Genomic DNA, 20,197 nt, shown 5'->3' on the forward strand with positions numbered 1-20,197 from the left:
TATATTTTGGCTACAATCATAACGGTAATGTTTGTACGTGACTCGTCGACATAAGTCACTCCAAGTACGGTAGACCGGGTTTGAATCCCGGTCAGGCATGGCATTTTCACACATCATTGTTCATCTCATCCTGTGAAGCATGCCTAACGGTAGAACCGGAGGTTAAATAAAAAAAAATAAAAATACGATAGACCATTTATCAATGATAAATGAATCCCATGTCAGGCTTACTAAGAGAGGTAATGAAAGAAATAGTTTTTCACTGATTTTTTCAGTGAATCGGTAAACTTCATATCAAGCTCTCAGGTGATATTCTGCATTAATATTTTTTTTATAAATTTAGCATACGACAATGTTATTTTAAGTAAAAATTCGTTTTTACCTTCCATAATTTCTCGTATAGAGTCGGTCAGACGGAAACTTCTGTATAATCAATCCAGTTTCTTTTTCTCCATTTTATAATTTTGCATTATTCTTTTTCCATATACTCTCTTTTTAAGTTCATCCTTCCTTATGTTTTGATAAACTAAGAATGTAGTAAAAATTTAAGGATTAATGTTTTTTTTATCAGTAAACACATTGTGTGGAAATATTTATTGACAATATGTATATTAATTTGTCATCTTCAGTGTGTGTATCTATCGTTAATTGACAGAAAAAATTGTAATGATAAACGATCTGCATAAGAGGGATTTAAATTGAACTTTATTTAATTAAACTCAATAAATTAAATGAGTTTAAATTTTTTATAAAAAAAACTTAAGCAATAAAACATATGCTGACTATTTCTCAAATATCTCTGGAAATTGAGAAAAGAAAATTTTTTAATAAAAAAAAAAATATATAAATCAGTTTGAACTAATATTAAAGGCCAAATTTGAAATTTCTGTTTACTGCATTTTCTCAAATTACCACTATTATGTTTAAGGTTGAAGTAAATGATTAGATTTTTTTTAATATAAATATATTTCAAAAAGATCTTGAATCCTTCTAGTCCTTGAGATAAAATAAAGTAAATAATTATATCCATTTTAAAGGAATATTTTGATTAACGAACGTTATTTATTTATACAGGGTTTTTTCTAACAACCATAAAAATGTTATTTGCAAGGTTTCGCATTGTGGCAGTTTCACTGCTTCCAAGGCAGCAATTTTTCAACGTCGCCCACCGTATCCCAATTCCCTCCATCGCATTCTCGCAACCCCTCTTTGCACCACAATCATCCAATGTGCGGACGCGGTCTCTATCTCACAAAACACAATTTCTGTAGGTTTGCATGTTTGTAAAATAGAATAGTATTACATTTCAGGCAGACATTCACTTTTTTCTACTTCTATATTTGAATAAAATATTACGTTTATAAATATACCTAATGTAAAACAATAATGTTTTTTTTTTTGTTTACGGATACGTTTCAACAACTTTAAAAGCCATACGTTTTAAACGGCGACGAATATTTTAAAAATAAAAGTTTATTATAAAATGTTAAATAAATAGTAATGCATGTTTATACTTCAGTTTAATTTTTTTTTTCATTTTGCTAACAGCAGTGTTAACAACAACGTGAAAACAATAGGGATAACGTAAAATTAATTACTCTGCATTTTTATACTTACATCTCTACATATATGTATTTCTAATCATTAATTCAAAACATTTTAATGTATTTTAGAATATTTTTAGACTCCCAACCGGATATTCTTTGTAAGGAAAAAATGTTATTTTTCATTAATATTTCTGACGAAGTATTTTAAGTATATTTACAAATCATATAAGAAAATCCTTTGTATTAAATATTATTTTCTCAACACTCAATTATAAAAAAAATATTTTCTTTTAAATAAGTAACAATTTTTTTATAAATTTTCGTCTTCGTTTTGATAATAATTTACATTTGAGGATATAAATTTATTAAAGCTAATTGTAACATAAAAATCGGTGGTTTAGTTTCTTAGATAAATAAAAATTATTAAAGTATTTTTATTATTAAAATACAGTTGCAATTAAATTTCTCTCACTAATCCTCAGATAAAACTTCTATAATATTATTAATATCATAAGCTTTAAATTTTAGTCTAACGTGTACACATCAAATCGCAAATGATTACGCTATGAAATGTTGTGGGATCTGTAATACTATAAGAGAAGTCTATCTTTCAGGAGTAAATGTTGAATAAACAGTATTGTATATTCAAGAGTATTGTATTTTGTATTTTCATATCCAGCTGCTGATCATGATGTGTATTATTATAACTGTGATTAGAATAAATCTGTACTGACCTCAATTGTCATAAGCATTAAGGCACGATAACTTTTTTGTTTTACTTGTAAATTTTATTCTTTTACTTGTAAATTTTAAGGTGTGTGATTAAAGTTTTACTCTTCATTTATTTTGATTTCTTTTTTCTGTAAAAAAAGTCTTTACTTCTGTAATGACATTACGATAAAAGTATTTCTCAATTTTTGTCTTCTGTGAAATATAAAAATCTTACATTTTTTGTTTTATTTGTAAAATACCGTTTTTTTACATGCCTACAGGATCCGCCGTTTAAAATTTCTTAATGATCATAGAGTTTATCATCCCAGTCACTGTTTAATAGACCCGATCTTCCGTCTATTCTTCAAAAACTCCTTTATCTTGTTCGTGACCTCCCGCTTTTCGTTGTATTTTTTACATGACATCCTCTCATTCGGGATTTTACCAGTATTCTCAACCTAATCGACCTGTGATTTAGTTAGTCTGTGTTTGTATGTATAATTTTTTTTATTAACTCATTCCTTTTATTTTTTTTATTACATATTATATCCATATTCTATATATATTCTTTTTTCATTCCTTTGATTCCATTTATACATACTCTTTTTCTTCCATTTATGCTTACTCTTTCTATAGTTTGTCTCCTAAGCCTATCATAATACTCCAACAATCATTTCAACATGTACTTACATCGTGTCTACTCCCATCTGTTGATCCTTTATTTTCTAAAAACAATAGATAATTACAATAAAAATCCTCAACCAAAATACCCCCATACATCCTCATCTTTTAAATTTCTGTAACAGCTTATTCAAAAAAATTTTGAAAAGCCAACAACTTTGTCTCAAACAATTTGAACACCCAAAAATTCGACTTTTATCCAATCATGACCCGGTTACACATTATACTACTTTCAGTGTATTTATGTATGAATTAGGCGAATTGAAAAAACCAGAATTATTGTAAAGAGCGCCGTCATTTTGCAATGCGCCCGGTAAAATGGAAAATTACCTAGCAATTTCTAATCAGCCTGATATTTTTCAGGCTTATTGTAATGACACCGTACAACTTTAAGCTTAGATAGCTTAGAAATTGATTGCTTATTGTTTAATAAACTGTCCAGTTTATTAAAGAATTGGAGGATCGTATCTCACTTTCAAATGAAGTGCAGCAAAAAATGTGTATATGTAATTTAATAGGCGTACAAAGAAGTCATGTTTAATCCACATCAGATTGTTTCCCAGTTGACTCTCCATCACGAAGCCTGCGTTAAGAAGTTTCACTCAGTAAAATAATAAATTTAATAATTTTATTTATTTTTTTATTAAATTTAATAGACAAATTTATTTTATAATTATAAATAATGTATATTCGTTTTTATTTAGATAATTAGGAATTATTGGACATTTTAAAATAAATTTGAATGTTTAATAAAATGAATATTATTGTAGGTAGACGTAGTGGTCCATTATTAGTACTAATTTTTACGTACACAGCAAATCCTCAAAAATAAATTATTTATGTTGGCTAAATTCATGCACAAATTCAACAGAAACGAGCGTGCTAGTTGAAACCCGCGGAAGAGACACAAACCCACATATTAATTTTACATATATTCGTTTACATATATGTTCTACTTTAATATTATTGAAAGCATTTTTAATGGAGGCTTTTAGTTTGGTTTTAAGTAAATTATTTATTTGGTCGGTGTTTTGAATAAATGGGTTGTTTTATTTCAAAAAATAAATCGGTAAACAAATTGGAACGAATTCATATATTTGTATTTAGTAATGAAACCTTATTTTATCTATAATAATGTTTATAGTAATGTAAATCATAGTTCGTTATAAGCCCAATTAAGGAGATAAAGTAATGATCAATATAAAGTCAATAAACCTGTTAAAAGGTAATAGATTAAACACAATTTTTAAAATTTAAATTTTATAAACTATATAATAAACAGGTAAACTGTAAAAAGTATCTGGTGATTGTTCTTATATATTTTTTTGTATTTTTAAGAGTTTTATCCTATTTGAATTTTTTAGATTATTTTATAACCACTAAATTAAAGTTTAAAAACTTATTTTAATCAGTCAACCACAAATACCTTCAATTTAACTAGCGGTATCATTATTACCCATACATTCAAATCCAAATTAACTTTCCTTAAAAATATATCTTTATCTAAATTTAGTATCATAAAAACAAATGACCAATCTACAGAAAATCAACCATTCTGTCACCGCATTTTTTTTTCAGAATTTGATATTATCTCCATTTTTCTGTCTTCAGTCATTTGACTGGTTTGATGCAACTCTCCAGGATTTTCTATCTAGTGTCATTTCATTTCTGTATACTTCCTACATACTACATCCTAAAAATTTGTTTTACATTTTCCAAAAAATCACCTGTCTGTACAAATTTTCCCATTTACCTCTCCCTGCAGTATCAAAGCGGCTATTCCGGGATGCCTTAAGTTGGGGCCTATAAGTCTGTCTCTTCTTTTAACTATATTTTTCCAAATGCTTCTTTCTTCATCAATTTTCTGCAATACCTCTGATATTCTTTAATGTTTCTAATGTTCTAAGCTTCTAATGTTTTATTCTCAGGAATTCCGATCGTTCAAGTTTCAATTCTATATAAAGCTACGCTTCAAACATACACTTTCAAATATGTTTTCCTAACATTTTAATTAATTTTTTAAGTAAGCAAATTTTTTTTGTGACTAAAAGCTCGTTTCGCCTGTGCTATTCAGTATTTTATATCACTCCTCACTTCGTCCATTTTCAGTAAATCTATTTCCCAAATAACAGAATTCTTGTACTTCTATAATCTTTTCTCTTCCTATTTTTAATTCAGTGATCCATCTACATTATTTCTTCTTCATTTCATTATTTTCGTTTTGTTCTTGTTTATTTTCATGCGGTAATTCTTGCGTAGGACTTCATCCATGCCATTCATTGTTTCTTCTAAATCTTTTTACTCTCAGATTCAGAAGAATTCAGAATTCAGAATAATTCAGATTCAGATTTAGAATTACTATATCCTCAGCAAATCGTAGCATCTTCATCTTTTCGCACTGTTACTCTGGAACGAAATTGTTCTTTAATATCATTAACTGCTAGTTTTGTGTAAAGATTAAAAAGTAACGGGGATAGGGAGCATCCTTGTCGGAGTCCCTTTTTTTATTACAGCTTCTTATGTTCTTGGATTATTTCTGTTGCAATTTGGTTCCTGTAAATGTTAGCAATTAATTTTCCTTTATCTCTATACTTGAACCCTAATTTTTTTTAAAATGCTGAACATTTTATTCCAGTCTACGTTACCAAATGCCTTTTCTAAGTCTATAAATGCCATTTCTATTTGTTTGATTTCCTTTAGTCTTCCTTCTACTAATAATCTGTGCGCTAATTTTGGTTTCCTTCTTCCTATACCTTTCCTGAAAACAAATTTTGGTCTTCTTCTGACACCTCTTCCATTCCCCTCTCAATTCTTCTGCACGGAATTCTAATTAAGATTTTTGATGCGTGAGCAGTTAAGATTATTGTTATGTATTCTTCAAATTTATCTGCTCCTTCTTTCTTTGATATCATGTCAATAACATTCTTTTTGAAGTCTGACAGAACTTCCAATTTTTCGTAAATATTACTCACCAAATTGTAAAATCTATCTATCGCTTCCTCACCTGCACTGCAGAACTTTAAAAAGCGAAGTCGAATTAATTAACTTCTACAGTCAAATTTTAAGAAACAATCACAATTGCCAACTGCCAAGGCAGAGTAATCCTTTCTTTGGTTCGATACAGAGGCAATATAATTGCCTATGCCTAATAATGAATTACCTATAATTCATTATTATCCAGATTAATTTTTACCTGATCTTTGATTCTGAAAAAAATAACAAATAAATTTGTATCTATTCCGGTATTCTTTTTTTAAAATAATAAATAAAAGAAACAATTGTAATGGGTAAACAGCCTGAATCTTAATAAATAAACTTTGAATAAGTAATAGCGTCATTGTGTTTTGTAACAGTTTTCGTATATAAACAAGAGGTTTGTCTGCAGTGGACGTTAAGCCGTAGTGTTCCCTTCCATCCCTTTTTTATTTTGTTGCGACCCGATTCCTTCATTTTCGTTCCATCTGCTAAGAAATTTAATAGTCTTTACTTCTTGATCTGATGGAAAAATGAAAACATTTATTTTTTTGTTATTTCTAATTGGAATTGAAAAAAATCCTGCACCATTATTTTAATGCTCTAAAAAATAATAAATTAGATAAGAAAATATTAAAATATTATGTATCTGTGACCTATTAACTCCAAAACTCACACAAAACGGGTACATCTTTTGCTAAAGGATGCACATGAAATGCGTTCAGTAAATTCATTATAAAGTTTCATAAGATGAAAAGTGTAAGGTAAAAATTTTTACCTTACACTTACCTTTTACTTTGTAAAAAATTTACATTTTGTATATTCTACTTTGGATATTAATCTAGAATATTTTTTTAAAATTTAATCTTTTCTCTTTCATGCAAAGTATTTTCTTATTTTAACTTAAGTTGTTTTTTTTAATTTTTTTTTATTAGATGTATAACTTAATTATGTAATGGAGAAGGTATTTTTGGACATCCAAATATTTAAATATTAATTTAACATTTATTAAAAAATAGATGTTACATATATCATCTAATAGGGGATTTATTTTTTTATCTTTTCTATGAAATCATTACCTCAATTTTATATCTGTTCTTAATATTTTGTTTGATAGATAAGCTTACTTGTGTCATGAGTGTAATTTGCAAGCCAGACCGTGATTCAAATCTAAAAGGCCCAGATCAAAGTAGAAACATGTTAAAACAGAGATGCTGCAATATTTCACTCCAATAAAAATTTGCCTTTTATGTAGATAGGATGTTGGCAAGGTTTTGCCAACATCCTACCATAACTGCTGTGACGGTGAGTTTAGTCTTAAAATAATCCTTCATGATTTAAGTTTTAAGTGATAGAAGAACAAAGATTTCTATTGATTGAAAGGTCGGGTATTCAATATGGCAGATGGTCTTTCTTTAGGAATATAAATCAAAATTAAAGAAGGCAGGACAGTAGTTATATCAATTGAAATCCATAAAAACCAAAATATATTCACATCATACATTCAGAAGTGTTCAGAAAACACTCATTAATAAAGAAAATTATTCAGTATCTTGAGAATCCAATCTTTGAATTTCGTTACCTACTTTTAAACGGTTTCAGTGAATAATACGACACTTTGTGGCTGAATGGTTTCATTTAAAATGTCTAAGTAAGAATATATTCGTTATTCATCCTCGGGAGATCACCATGAAGAAACAGACTTTTATAGTATTTCAAGGTGGGCAATAAAAAGGATGATATGAAATTCCAGGATAGGTTTTTAGCATTATATAGTAGAGCAATCTACCACATTGGTGCTGAAAAAAATGAGCCTGTGTTAAAGATTGAATCTTTCAAATTCATTTAAGTATGAGTCAAACAAATGAGTAGATAATATACTTAATACTTTCTTAAACTAGATGCACAGTCTTAAGTGATAAACCCACTATCGTCATATAAACCCTTTATCACTGTTTTTAACCAGTATTAAATATCACGTTGATGCTCATAATATTTCGTTTAATAGACACGTAGAAGTGCTAGTATCCGAAATAACAAATTTATATACAGTTATGTAAGTAATATAAGTGCAAATTCATTAGAATTATACTTGATCTGAAGTAAGTCGGAATGAGATTGACTTCCTAAGATAAAATTTGTTTACTCCGAAACAAATGACAATTCAGAAATTTTTAACAACAAAGTAACTTCTATCGGTGTATGTATTTTTACTTACTCCCTCTGAAAACGTCTTATATTACTATGTGCAATAAGCGATTAACTTCCATCCTAATTAAAATTATTAACAATATATATAAAATGAAAAATTCCTTTCGGCACGCCGGAAGACGGAGGTTATTTCACCGGTGCTAAGTAGGGGACAAAAGATATTACCTTAAATTTAAGAAAAACTTCAAATTTTATTCAATACGACAGTGGTTGCATGTGAAAAATGTTTCACATATTTAGTATACGACAAGCCCCCATCTTCTTACAATTCCAGCAAACTTGTTGTCATTCCTTGCCGTAAGGGTTGGTCATACCAAAATTATTTCATACTAATGTTTTAGGTAATGTTTAAGGGACTAACGACCACTTTTAACCGATTCGATACGCTGCCTATTAAGAGAGATATGAATTTTTTTTTGTCTTCGAAACCTCATTTTTTCCACCCCCTGAGCCAATGGTTGGTGATATAAAAAAAATTTACTTATATAAGTTTTAGGCCCTATCCGAAGAATAGTAGGAACTTTAAACGAATTCGATATTTTACTTAATAAGAAGGTTTTAGCGATATTTTGTTTTTTTTCGAAAAAGACCCCTCCATTACCACCTCAATAGTTCGATTCTGGCCGATAACAAACAGGACCAAGATTTTTGGACGAGTTATTTTTAAAGAACAATTTAAAAGTGATTGACGCAAAATTACGGCAGTTATCGTGTCCACAAGGAAGTGAAATATTTAGATATATATTATACAAATGTTTATATGGACTTTTGAGCTGATGCTGGTTTTGGTGTCTGGGGATGTGAAACGCGAAGATATTTTGAAATTTTCCGGAATTCGAATCATGGTACCCATTAAAATAGGTAACTTTCTTATGAACTCTACCTAAAACACATTTATTTACCAGTTTCATTAACTTTCCTAACGTTATGAAACATCTCAGTATTCGTTGTTCAGTAGAGATATGAATGCATTCATAATTAAAAACTTAATTTAAGTACAAAAATAACACATTAAATTTGATGCTAATTAACTTTTACATTTTTCTTAATAACTATATCACTTTAAATTATTACCGTACATCTAGAATTTGATTAATTATGACTGATAAATTATTTTTCCAAAAGTTATTTTTATTTTATTATTATATATATATATATATATATATATATAATTAACTGTATGGAATATATTATATTAAACATATATTTTATACCTTTGTAGTATTCTTAAATAAAAGGATGAACATTGTCGTGTAGCATTTTCTGTAGTTTTGAATCCAATTTTAGAACAGAGTGTATGTATGAAAACAAATATTCCGTCACAGTGCTTCAAATGAGAAAACCAACCTACAAATAAATTTATCTCAAGAGATTTCTCTACATCCATTACAGTTCATATAGTTTTCCATAATTGAATGAATGAGTTTAGAAAAGTAATTTATAAAATAATGTCATTTCTGTCGTAAACAATGAAGGCATCATTTAAAATTGATTATCGTAAAAGAATTTTGGTAACCTTTTCTAACATGAGTAAACCCTCAAATTTTTTGAGGTATATTGCAATAAAACTAATGTTGGTTTTTAGTATTACAATAAAATTTTCCGTAATTAATGCTGTTTCTTATAAGTTTTTTGAAACCTTTGTGGTTGAATAATAATGAAGTAAATTAAATAGAATACAAAAATTACAATTTGCCTTCAAGGAGTTTTGGAAAACCATCAATATAGTAATGTATTACAATTAGTATGTGACGTCTAGAAGCAGTAATCTGTATAAAACCAGCAGTAATGTATTGGAAGTAGCATAGAATACATTGATATTAAAAGATATGAATTGATGTTTCGAAAATAGTATCTTAAGTCTTACAAACAGTGAATTCTAATATCTAGTAGTAGATTAAAATTAACTAAATATTAGAGTTATATCTCAAATGTTAACGAATTATAACTAGAAAACAAGCCTTAATACAAATGATTAATATTTACCTTAATTATAATTTGTTGAAAGGGGCAGATAGAGTTTCAGTATTGTATGTTATAGATACCCTTAACTTATTTTTTTGTTAACATTTAGTCTGTAGATTTGAAATTTAGGTTACAAATTTAGTTTTTCGGACATGGCACCGTTTGTTATAATAATAATTATATATAATTTAAAAAAAAATAAAAAATAGTTTTTAAAGAAAAAAAGCAACAGAAACTGATCCACAATTTACAGAGCTCATAACAACTGAGAAACTATTACGATATACTTAGTCACTTAGACTTAAACTTTAACTTTGACGAATAATAAAACGAAAAACAATTGTTATATATATAATTCAATTATGGTAGTTTTAACATTTTAATCATAATTATATTCTTTTTGAAGATGGTAGAATGGCCGAAAGCGCTCGAGGAAATCAAATTGGAGTGTGGTAAGCTGTTTTTTTTTAAATTGAATGTAATAATTAAGTTAAAAATTATAGTTAACGTAAAAATATTGACGTGAACATAATTCCTTCGTTTTCTTATGACACTATTTTCGTATTCAATTTCGTAATTAATTTCGTTTACTGATAAAATAGGTTGACGTTTCATTGCCCTCATAGTAAAAGAAGAAAGTTCTTTTTTATATCTACTTTTATTTTGCAGATTGCTTATACCTGTTTACTTATTTTTTCTATGTATATTAATCATATTACATTTAATAATAGGTTACAATAAAATTTAATAATAGTAAAGAAATATAGAAGAAAATAAAAAAAACGTTTCAAGGTTAACATCAGTTTTGTTTTAAATTGTAACTTCCGTACCGTTTTTATTATTCTGTTATTTATTTTTTGTGTAATGATTCTTTTTTCATAACAGTAGCCAATTTAATGATTGTTGTAAAAATTTAATATATGCTATATTTTAATAACTAATCAGGTTGGAAGTTAGTCCCTTACGTGCCACTGGGCGTAGTAATACATGTGCATTGAGAGTAGTAATATATATACCGAAGAACCGTTTCGTTGAAAATAGATATCCGTATATCTATATTATTATATGTAGAGGAAGAGGGTTTTCTTTTGTTCGAGATATACAAAAGCTTGTATATACAAAAGCTTGATCAACAGCAACCAAATTTTTACCCATGTTCCTTGGCATAATTGAGAAGGATTTTAGATGTACTTCATCCCAAAATATATATATATATATATATATATATATATATATATATATATATATATATATATATATATTTATATACATAGTGTTCCGGGACGTATTCTCCAAACTTCAGATACTGATTGAGGACACCAAAAACAGCAAAAAATTTCATATCTACATAAGTCCTATATTGCTTTGTTTTCCTTCCGGACGCCATTTTGTGTATTTCAACAAAAAAATACTTCTCAGAAACGGGTAAACCTATATTTATTAAATTTTGCAAATCTAGTGTCTTATTCTATAAAATAAACAAATTAGAAAACGTCACCTTCAAAAATTTCAAAATAATAACCTACTTAAATTTCTAATTTTCAATATCTTTGTAATTATTTGTTTAACCAATTTTAAACTTACTACAACATTTATTAAGCATTTTATTTTGAAAAAAATTACCTCATTTGTAAAAATCCGTTGACAACAATCGAGTTATAGCAGACAATCAACTCGGCAGTACGCTTGCGCACAGAAATGCAAGTTAATGTTAGAATGAAAAATTATTTATTAATATGTGTAAAAAATAAATAATCCGTTACTGTGCTGCAATTTTCATTCGGGCCCCTATGTGGCAGGCCGCTAAATTCTCAACCTCCTTTCTTACAGCGAGCCACTTACAAGATATTTTTCAGTAAAGATATTTTCAATATAGGTCTTATTGAAATTGAAGACAACATTATCATGAATGATTCATAATCAACGCCAAGCGAAAACTACTGAAGAGAAATTGATGAAAATTTGTATACGAGTACATGTTCCGCATATTAACAAAGGATTTTTTTGGAGATTCCGAGTTTATAGATGTAAAATGGAGTAACAATGAAATTTACTCTTTTTAATACCGCGGTAACAAATGTAGATAATTAGCTTGATTTTTAGTGTGTGTAATCTTAAAGTGAATATCTGAAAACCAATTTTTAGATATTTGAAATTCGATCTTAAAAGGCGGTGAAGAAAGGTAAAAAGATTTCGAATAATGATTGTAAACTTTCAAAATTCCGACTATACTAACCGAGTTATTCCGTAGATTTGGACTTGCAAATACTGTCAGATAGATATTTAAAAACAATTTTCGGGTTTCTTGAATTTCTTTTGTTTTAACAGGTATACGGCGCTGAGGCCAACCAACAAATCTATTGTCATCGTTACTGTACGTGTTTACTGGTATTGGTTGTTCCTATTTCCATTTACTTCACTAAGAAACATAAAAAAAATATATTAGCTGCTACGGGTAACCCAATTAATCATATAGCGCAGGCAAAGCTGTGACGGGGAGCTAGTGTATAATCTATATTTTTGTTTCTGTAATTGAAATTATTATAAAACTTAGAATTTTAATTTTAGATTGTAGAGTTCCCATCTACATTCATATAAAAAATATTATTCTATTAAGTTAAATTTAACTGATTGTCAATCATATTTGATTCTATCAATCAAGTATCAGTTAATGATCAGTCTTCATTAATTTGGAGATTGATCTGATCTTGAATAATATTATCAGTTTTTGTTTGAAGACCAGAACCATTTCCTATTTAGTGTTCACACCAAAACTTATAGGATATATTAGCTAAACAGTTACAGTTAAAATCAGTAACAGTCACATTAAGTAGAAAAAATATAATTAAAATGGTTAAAATGAAAACGGTTAGTAACGAATCAGTAAAATGTATAAAAATTATACCGATTCATACCTCATTTTATAGTTTCTTATCTTAATTTAATAATGTGCAACAATCGTAATAAATTATTAATCAAGCTGCTTTTTAAGATGTTTCATGTATGTCAAACTTTTAGATCATTTAGCAATGTAATCTCATAAAAAAAAATTTCACACATTCATTTAGTACGTTAGGAAGTTTTCAGTCTTAATGAGCAAGAAATATGGAATTTGAGAAGGTTTAAAATATTAATTATTTCTGATCCGAGGTACATAGCAAACAACAAAGAAAACAAAAAAAAACTTAACGAAATTATAGAGCATTTAAAGTTCTTCGTATTTGAATACTAAATAATAATTCCTCTAATGCGCTGGAGGATTGGTCATGGATGTCTTAATTATTTGTATCATATAAAAAATAAATTAAGTAGTAAACGTTATAACTTTAAATTCTAACATTTAAGATAATCATGTAGGCCTCTATAATTAAAATTTATTTTTTCTACGCTTTTCGTTTGAGGTTAACGGTAGATAAAAATCTCTCGATCTTTTCCTTTACCACATCTAAGTCGCCACGCTTTATATCATTGTATCATCCCATACATCTCTCTAGCTGTCTTCTCTGCATCGCCTTTTCCACCCCGTTATTCACTCTCTTTTATGACCCTTTCGTTTTCTTCTTTCATCGAGCATCTAGCAGTGCTATATCCTTTCTTTGACCATTTCTCATCTGACATCCGTTGCACATGACCATGACATTTCAAACAGACACTTTTTATTGTTTGATATATATCAATACTTATACTCCATTGGTTTTTTGTGTGCTCTTAACGGTAACATTATTTAACCCAGTCGTATTGAAAGTTGTAATAATATTTATAAAATACATTTTTTTTGAAATTTTTCCAACATATTTTAACTTTTCAATTAGCATTATTTTTTTCTTTAAATTACGTATAATAAAAAGATAATAATTACTAAAGTATAAAAAAGCTTTTCTTATAATATAATGTATATTAAATGTATAAGTAATGGGTTTTTTTAAGTAACTAATCTTTTTTTTTTCAGAAATAGTTTATTTACGATCTGTGCTTACACTGTGAAACTAAATAAATAATCATCAACAAAATAATAAATAGAAATAAACAAATAATAAAATAAATAAGAATAAACACGTTTGTACACACGTACAAAAGTAAGCTTAACAAATGCCGATAATGAGAAAATAGACACATAATGTAGTTAATAACAAGAACAATGTAACAAATAACAATCACCAGAGTATTGAAGTAAACGAAAATAATAGTAATAACAGTATCGGTGTTTTGGCTCACTGTTTTTACATAGTAAGCTGGTTGAACCATGAATGCGGGTTAGATTTTTGGGATTGTGGTTTGACCAACGACTAACGTGAGTAGCACATTTAAAGGTGCTTAAGGTAAAGTGTTTAAAAATTCTGGGCATGGTGAGAGTTCTATGTAATACTCGTTGGGTAGCTGATCGTATATGCAAGTTGCGCTTCTATCGAGATCCGGACCGTTTCCTCTTTAACTACGGCTGCGTGGCTTATTCGTCCGCACAGGCTACCGCTCTAATTTTATTACATTTACTGGCAGAAGAATCATCGAGCGGCTAAATATCAAGGTCAATGAACAATTAATAGCAGAAACAGATAGATTAAAGTACTTGGGGGTCACCTTTCAGAGAAATGGTGCATTTACGGAACACATACACGAGGTTTGCAATAGGGCTGATAAGATGACTAAACCTCTTAATATTATTATGACTTCTCAAAGAGCACCTAAAGCGTCTAAAAGGAGGGTTGTTGGGTCCTCGGTTATGTCGTCAATATTATATGCTGTCCCGGTATGGTGGCCTTCAGTACGGATAAAGAAGAACTTGGCACGCTTAGTTAGGACCCATAGGAAACTGTTGCTTGGCGTGGTTTCCGCGTACAGGACAGTCTCCTATGATGCGTTATGCGTTTTATCAGGAGTGCCTCAAATCGACCTTATGGCTCATTTCAGAGTCGAAAGAGATCAAGGTGTTGAAGTTCATGAAGCGAGGCATAAGCTACTAGAGAGATGGCAGGATAGATGGAGCAAAGCAGGCCCTGGAGACAGGACCAGAAGGTTAATCCCCAATCTAAGGAACTGGATACATAGAAAACACGGTGAAATAAACTTTTACACGTCACAGTATTTTACAGGACACGGTAGTTTTAATTACTATCTGCATATACTTGGTAGAAGGGAAACTGCAGCCTGTATGTACTGTGACTGTGATGATGATGTCGAACATACTTTCACTGTATGTCATAAATGGAGGGACGAGACAGACGGTATTGACCTATCATCTGATGAAACTGGGAGACTAATCAATAGCATGTTAAACAATGAAGAAACTTGGAAAAAAGTTGAGTTGGTCATCAAAAGAATACTTATGCAGAAAAACAACGATGAGAGGAGACTAGGGTTTTAAACTTTAGCATAGGGCAGGGTGGACAGCCTCAGTGGTGAGGGTTAACATGCCGAGGTGTGTTGGTTCCGATGATCCACTGGGGACTCCTAAGAGACCTGAAAAGACGTGGTATTGACGTGGCGATATATGGATGGGTAAAAGAACTCAAAAGAACTGACCGGTGGGCCGACCTGCCATGCCGGACTTATAGCCGGTAGGTGGGAAGGTCCATTAGAGTAGAACAGGCACTCCCCTGGGTGGCGCAATACCAACCAGTCGGACCGGACCAGGGGAGTAGAGTTCAAAAAAAAAAAAAAAGAAGGCTAACCCTCTAAAGATACTCGATACATTCCATTATTCATTTATCCGTCATGATACATGTGGGTTTCGTTCAAGCCCAGTGGAAAGTCTACTAATGGACAGTGGTGAGCCATCTCTTTGGAATAGATAAAACCAAATAATGTGCTCTTACATAGCTCGCATTAAAGCACAACCACATCCTCTTACTTTTAACTCTTTTATTAATAAATTAATTCTTCAGTTTGTATGTTAATGATATAAGGAGGGGCCAAGATCTACTTCTCCGCTAGTCTTCAGAGCTCATCGCCTTTTTTATCTCTAAATATGCAGTTGCATCCACTATCTCTTGTTACTCAACGTTATTACCCCCCTTGATGGCCTTCTCTCGTGAATTCTTGCTTCGGTCTATACAAAAAATGGTGCTCGATCCTGTTATCTTACTAGAAACATTTTTTAATATTGTAAACAGCGTGAATCCTGATGTCGTTTATCCCTGATGTAACTACGTGATGTGGTTTGACGGCTCTAAAAACGAGAATTCTGTGGGTTGTGCTTTTTTGGCAATAAAACATTCATGTTTGGTCTTCCTAGCATCGCCAGTGTATTGGAATAAATATATTTATTCCAGTACTTCGACACGTACTTGTCTGTTTAGATTTCATTAGTGCCTTGCATGCCATTAGTACTACAACTCAAGACACCCTGTTGTCTATGATATACAGTTTTTTATCTCTGAAATTAATCAGTGTAAAACAACTGTAAGCTTCTGCTGGATCTCTAGTCAGATTGAAATTTCAGGCAATGAGCGCCGCGTTAATCGAGCGACAAGAGAGGCGTTTATGCAACCTCCTTTCACTGATTGAATTGTTTCGAACGATCTTGTCTGTTTTCTGAAGAGGGTGGTTCGTGATATTTGATAAACCGAATGTAATGCTACCATCAACAATAAACTTTGCCCAGTTAAGAACACTGAGTCACTGTGGAGCTTCTGATGCAGGAATAACCATCAAGAGGAGGTTAATATTTGCCGTTTGCGTATAGGGTGCACTAAACTTACTCATGAATCAGACTGCTGCACCTGTCTGTGCTAGTTGCAATTACAAACTATCGGTACATCACATGCTTGTAATCTGTGTCTGTTATTCAGAATCGCTTCGGAAGTTTAGCCTAGTGGCTAACATCGAAAATATCTTAGGCAACATAGTATCGATGTTATCGAAAATCTTACGATTTCTTAGGACTGTGCATCTGGTTTCTAAAATGTAATTATTCATATCTTTTTTCGTTTATTCATTTTTTTCGTGTATGTATTCTATACGGCATATACTACTATTATACTACATGATAATTTTGTTCTTCTAACTTAAATTTTTAATGATATATTTCATCGTGGTTTTATTTCGATTTTTTTTTCGTCATAGGTGTTTCCCGTCGATGCTGTGTTTTTATATTACTGTTTTTTAGATTTTAAGTAAATTTCTATTATTTGTTTGTTTACTGTATAAATATTGTGATCGGGCGCTGATGATGACACTTCGTTGTGAGCCCTGGAAAAAAATTCGAAATAGTTTATCAACTATTTCCAATAGTTTAAAATTGAAAATTGCAATAGTTTTATAAAAATTGGAAAGATATTGAAACGAAAATTAAATAAAATATCGAATAATTTCTTCAAGAGAAACGCAGTTAATAATTTTAAATAAATGTTTTGCATCCAAAACAATAAAATAAAATAAAAAAATAGTTTTATTTTTTGGAGGTTTTAAATAATTTATATATATATATATATATATATATGAGATAGATAGATAGGGAGAGCGTGAAAAGGTGGAGTTTTATATATTTTATCTGTATAAGCACTAAAGGTTTGAAATGATCAGGTAGATTTTTTTAAGAGTTTGGACTTAAGTATTTGGGTTTCAACTGCATATTGAGTATATTATAGACCAAGTACTTATACGTTAGGCAATGCTATTTTTACAAAGAATTATTCCGTAGGATTTGTTAAGTTTTCCTTAGCCTGCAGAAAGAATAGTATTGTTCAAGAGGCAGAACATTTAAGAAAGAATGTTTGGAAGCAGTTTATACCTCCTTTATAGTCCTTTCTGGTCGTTTTTAAACCTATTCAGAGATCGGAAAACGTTGCTTTAAAATTCAGCACATCACCAGATAAAAAACGTAAGCCAATCTTACTCCTTACCGTTAAAAAACCTGTAATAGGCTTTAGTACAATGGTAAAAACTTTTTAAAATATAGTAAATTTGTGTTTTAGAATTTTTTTTAGGGATTTTAAAAATTAAAATAAATCTAAAAAAAATTTTTTTTGTTCATGTTAGAAAATTTAAAAAAATATGTTTTTTTGACTTCACTTTTATCTGCGTCAGGAAGTAAGTTTAAAACAAGTAAGTTTATCTGCGTCAGCGAATTATTTAAATCTATGAATTAATGTTATTTTAAATAACTCTTTAATCAAAAACAAATTTAGCACGTATTGTTTTGGAGCATTAACAGCCAGATAAAGATGTGAATCAATTCGCAAAATAGGAGTCTTGCTATGACAAGTAAAAGATTATGTTTTTATTTTTTTATATTAAAAAAAAATATATTATTTATAAGATATAAGAAGTGATATTTAAGAGAAATTGAGGTTCTTGCTATTTTGTTTGTATATGTTTTGGGTTTACAAATAAAGTAAATATTTAGCTACCATTCTTGAAAATATAACAGCTCATTAAACAATAATAATAATAAAAACAATTTATTAATAATAATTATTTATTTTTGTTATTATTATTATTATTATTATTATTATATTCCTGTTTCGCCAAGAAACTGAATAACTACAAAAGAATTTTTAGCAACTAAAAAATTTGTCTAGTCTCAGGGTTGGACAGATTATAAATTCTGTTAACAAACAAAATTTCATTTTCTTGTCTAGCACAAATACTATTAAATCAAAGAAATGACCACCATATTCAAATAAAATAATTTTTAATGTAATGTTTGTAAATAATAAAATAATCTCGTTTTTTCCTTTATCCAAGCTATAACTTTTCATATTGTAAATCTAATGATTATCAAACAAAATAATACCTTAGAAATTCTCATTTTTATGTGTTTATTTTATTTGGAATCAATGCAATTTGTTACGAAAATTTTAAAACGTAATTTGTTTTTACTTTTTGTGCTATAATAGAATAGATAAATAACAAAATCGTTATGATCTCTATTGAAATAATAACAGTGTTTAGCATTATTACTCTTTTAGTTCAAAAATTGTTAAATTATGACACTTAATACTCCAGTTATAATAAGTAAATTTGCTCACAAAGAAATTGCGTGTGAGTTTTAACATATTCATGCTTAAAATACGATTTTCGTATAATAGACTAACCAGGAAAAGTTAAACCAGAGTTAATAAGATTCTTATTTATCTAACTTTGAAAAGTTAATGACGTATTGTTTTACAGTCAATAAATTAAGGTAACGTGTCATTTAAACACAAGTATACATGACTAGATATTTTTAAGCGGAAGTTGTTAGGCGATTGGCAAAATGCAGTTAGTTCGAAGCTTTCGTTTTACTACCGTAGAAATTATTTCCTTCTTTATACGTCACCAATAGCAGACACGTTACAAGCGCGTAAACATAGTGTAAGTGCAATTTTATAAAATTTTGAAAAAGCAACATCGCACAGTTTGTGTACTATTGTTAAGAAATACATTTCGACCACTTATCAATCCATCACCCGCACGACAACCATTTTAATTTATTTTTACTTTTGAATTTTCCTTTGTATCCTAATAATGAGGGTACTATCAATTAATGGTGGGAATTTTTGGTGATTTACGAGTATAGCTCCTAATCCGCAGATGATTTTAGAAATTCACTGATTTCATATCTATACTAGTTTTTGGTAGTAAAACGCGAAAATTTTCAAACATTTATTAAAATCGGAACAGTTATTGGGACTTTATTTTACGTGCAATATTAATACTTACAAATAAAGTGATTTTAATGACTTTACCTGTATAAGGGTTCGCCATCTGCTTCTTTGAACCATAGCACCATATAAACGGCGTCATCTTTTGAAGAGGCTTCGATATCACACGGTAAGGCAGTTTTCTTTCCAAGTACTCCTTCCACATGAGATATTGGAACTGAAAAAAATTGAAAAAATATTAAGAAAAGTTGTAAAATATGTTTTATATTTATTTAATATTTTTATGAAGAGCATTCATTAATTTAGTTAATAAAATTTTGTTGTACCAAATGTCAACATTCAACAAAAAGTAAAACTCTTTGTTAACAAATAAAATTAACAAAAACAAAACGCTTTAACAAAAAAGAAGTACATAATTGAACTTTTCAAAAGACTCAGCAATAAAACAGCAAAGAAAGGCTTTTACTTTCACTTAACTGCAACGGGCTGTTTTTGTTGTTTTTCTCAAGGAAGTTTTTTAACTAC

General features: G+C 29.4%; 1 protein-coding gene across 1 annotated transcript in view; it reads right to left on the reverse strand.

Annotated features, from left to right (window-relative positions):
• Positions 1 to 19,886, reverse strand: part of side-IV (sidestep IV transmembrane protein) — a 430,043-nt gene extending 410,157 nt beyond the window's left edge. Inside the window, exon 1 of the mRNA XM_075365383.1 lies at positions 19,757 to 19,886. Coding sequence (XP_075221498.1) covers positions 19,757 to 19,800 — 44 coding nt within the window. The 5' untranslated portion in view covers positions 19,801 to 19,886. The remainder of the gene's footprint in view (positions 1 to 19,756) is intronic.
• Positions 19,887 to 20,197: the final 311 nt, after the last annotated feature.

Source organism: Lycorma delicatula, chromosome 5 (genome assembly GCF_047948215.1).
Source record: "Lycorma delicatula isolate Av1 chromosome 5, ASM4794821v1, whole genome shotgun sequence".
Lineage (NCBI taxonomy): Eukaryota > Metazoa > Arthropoda > Insecta > Hemiptera > Fulgoridae > Lycorma > Lycorma delicatula.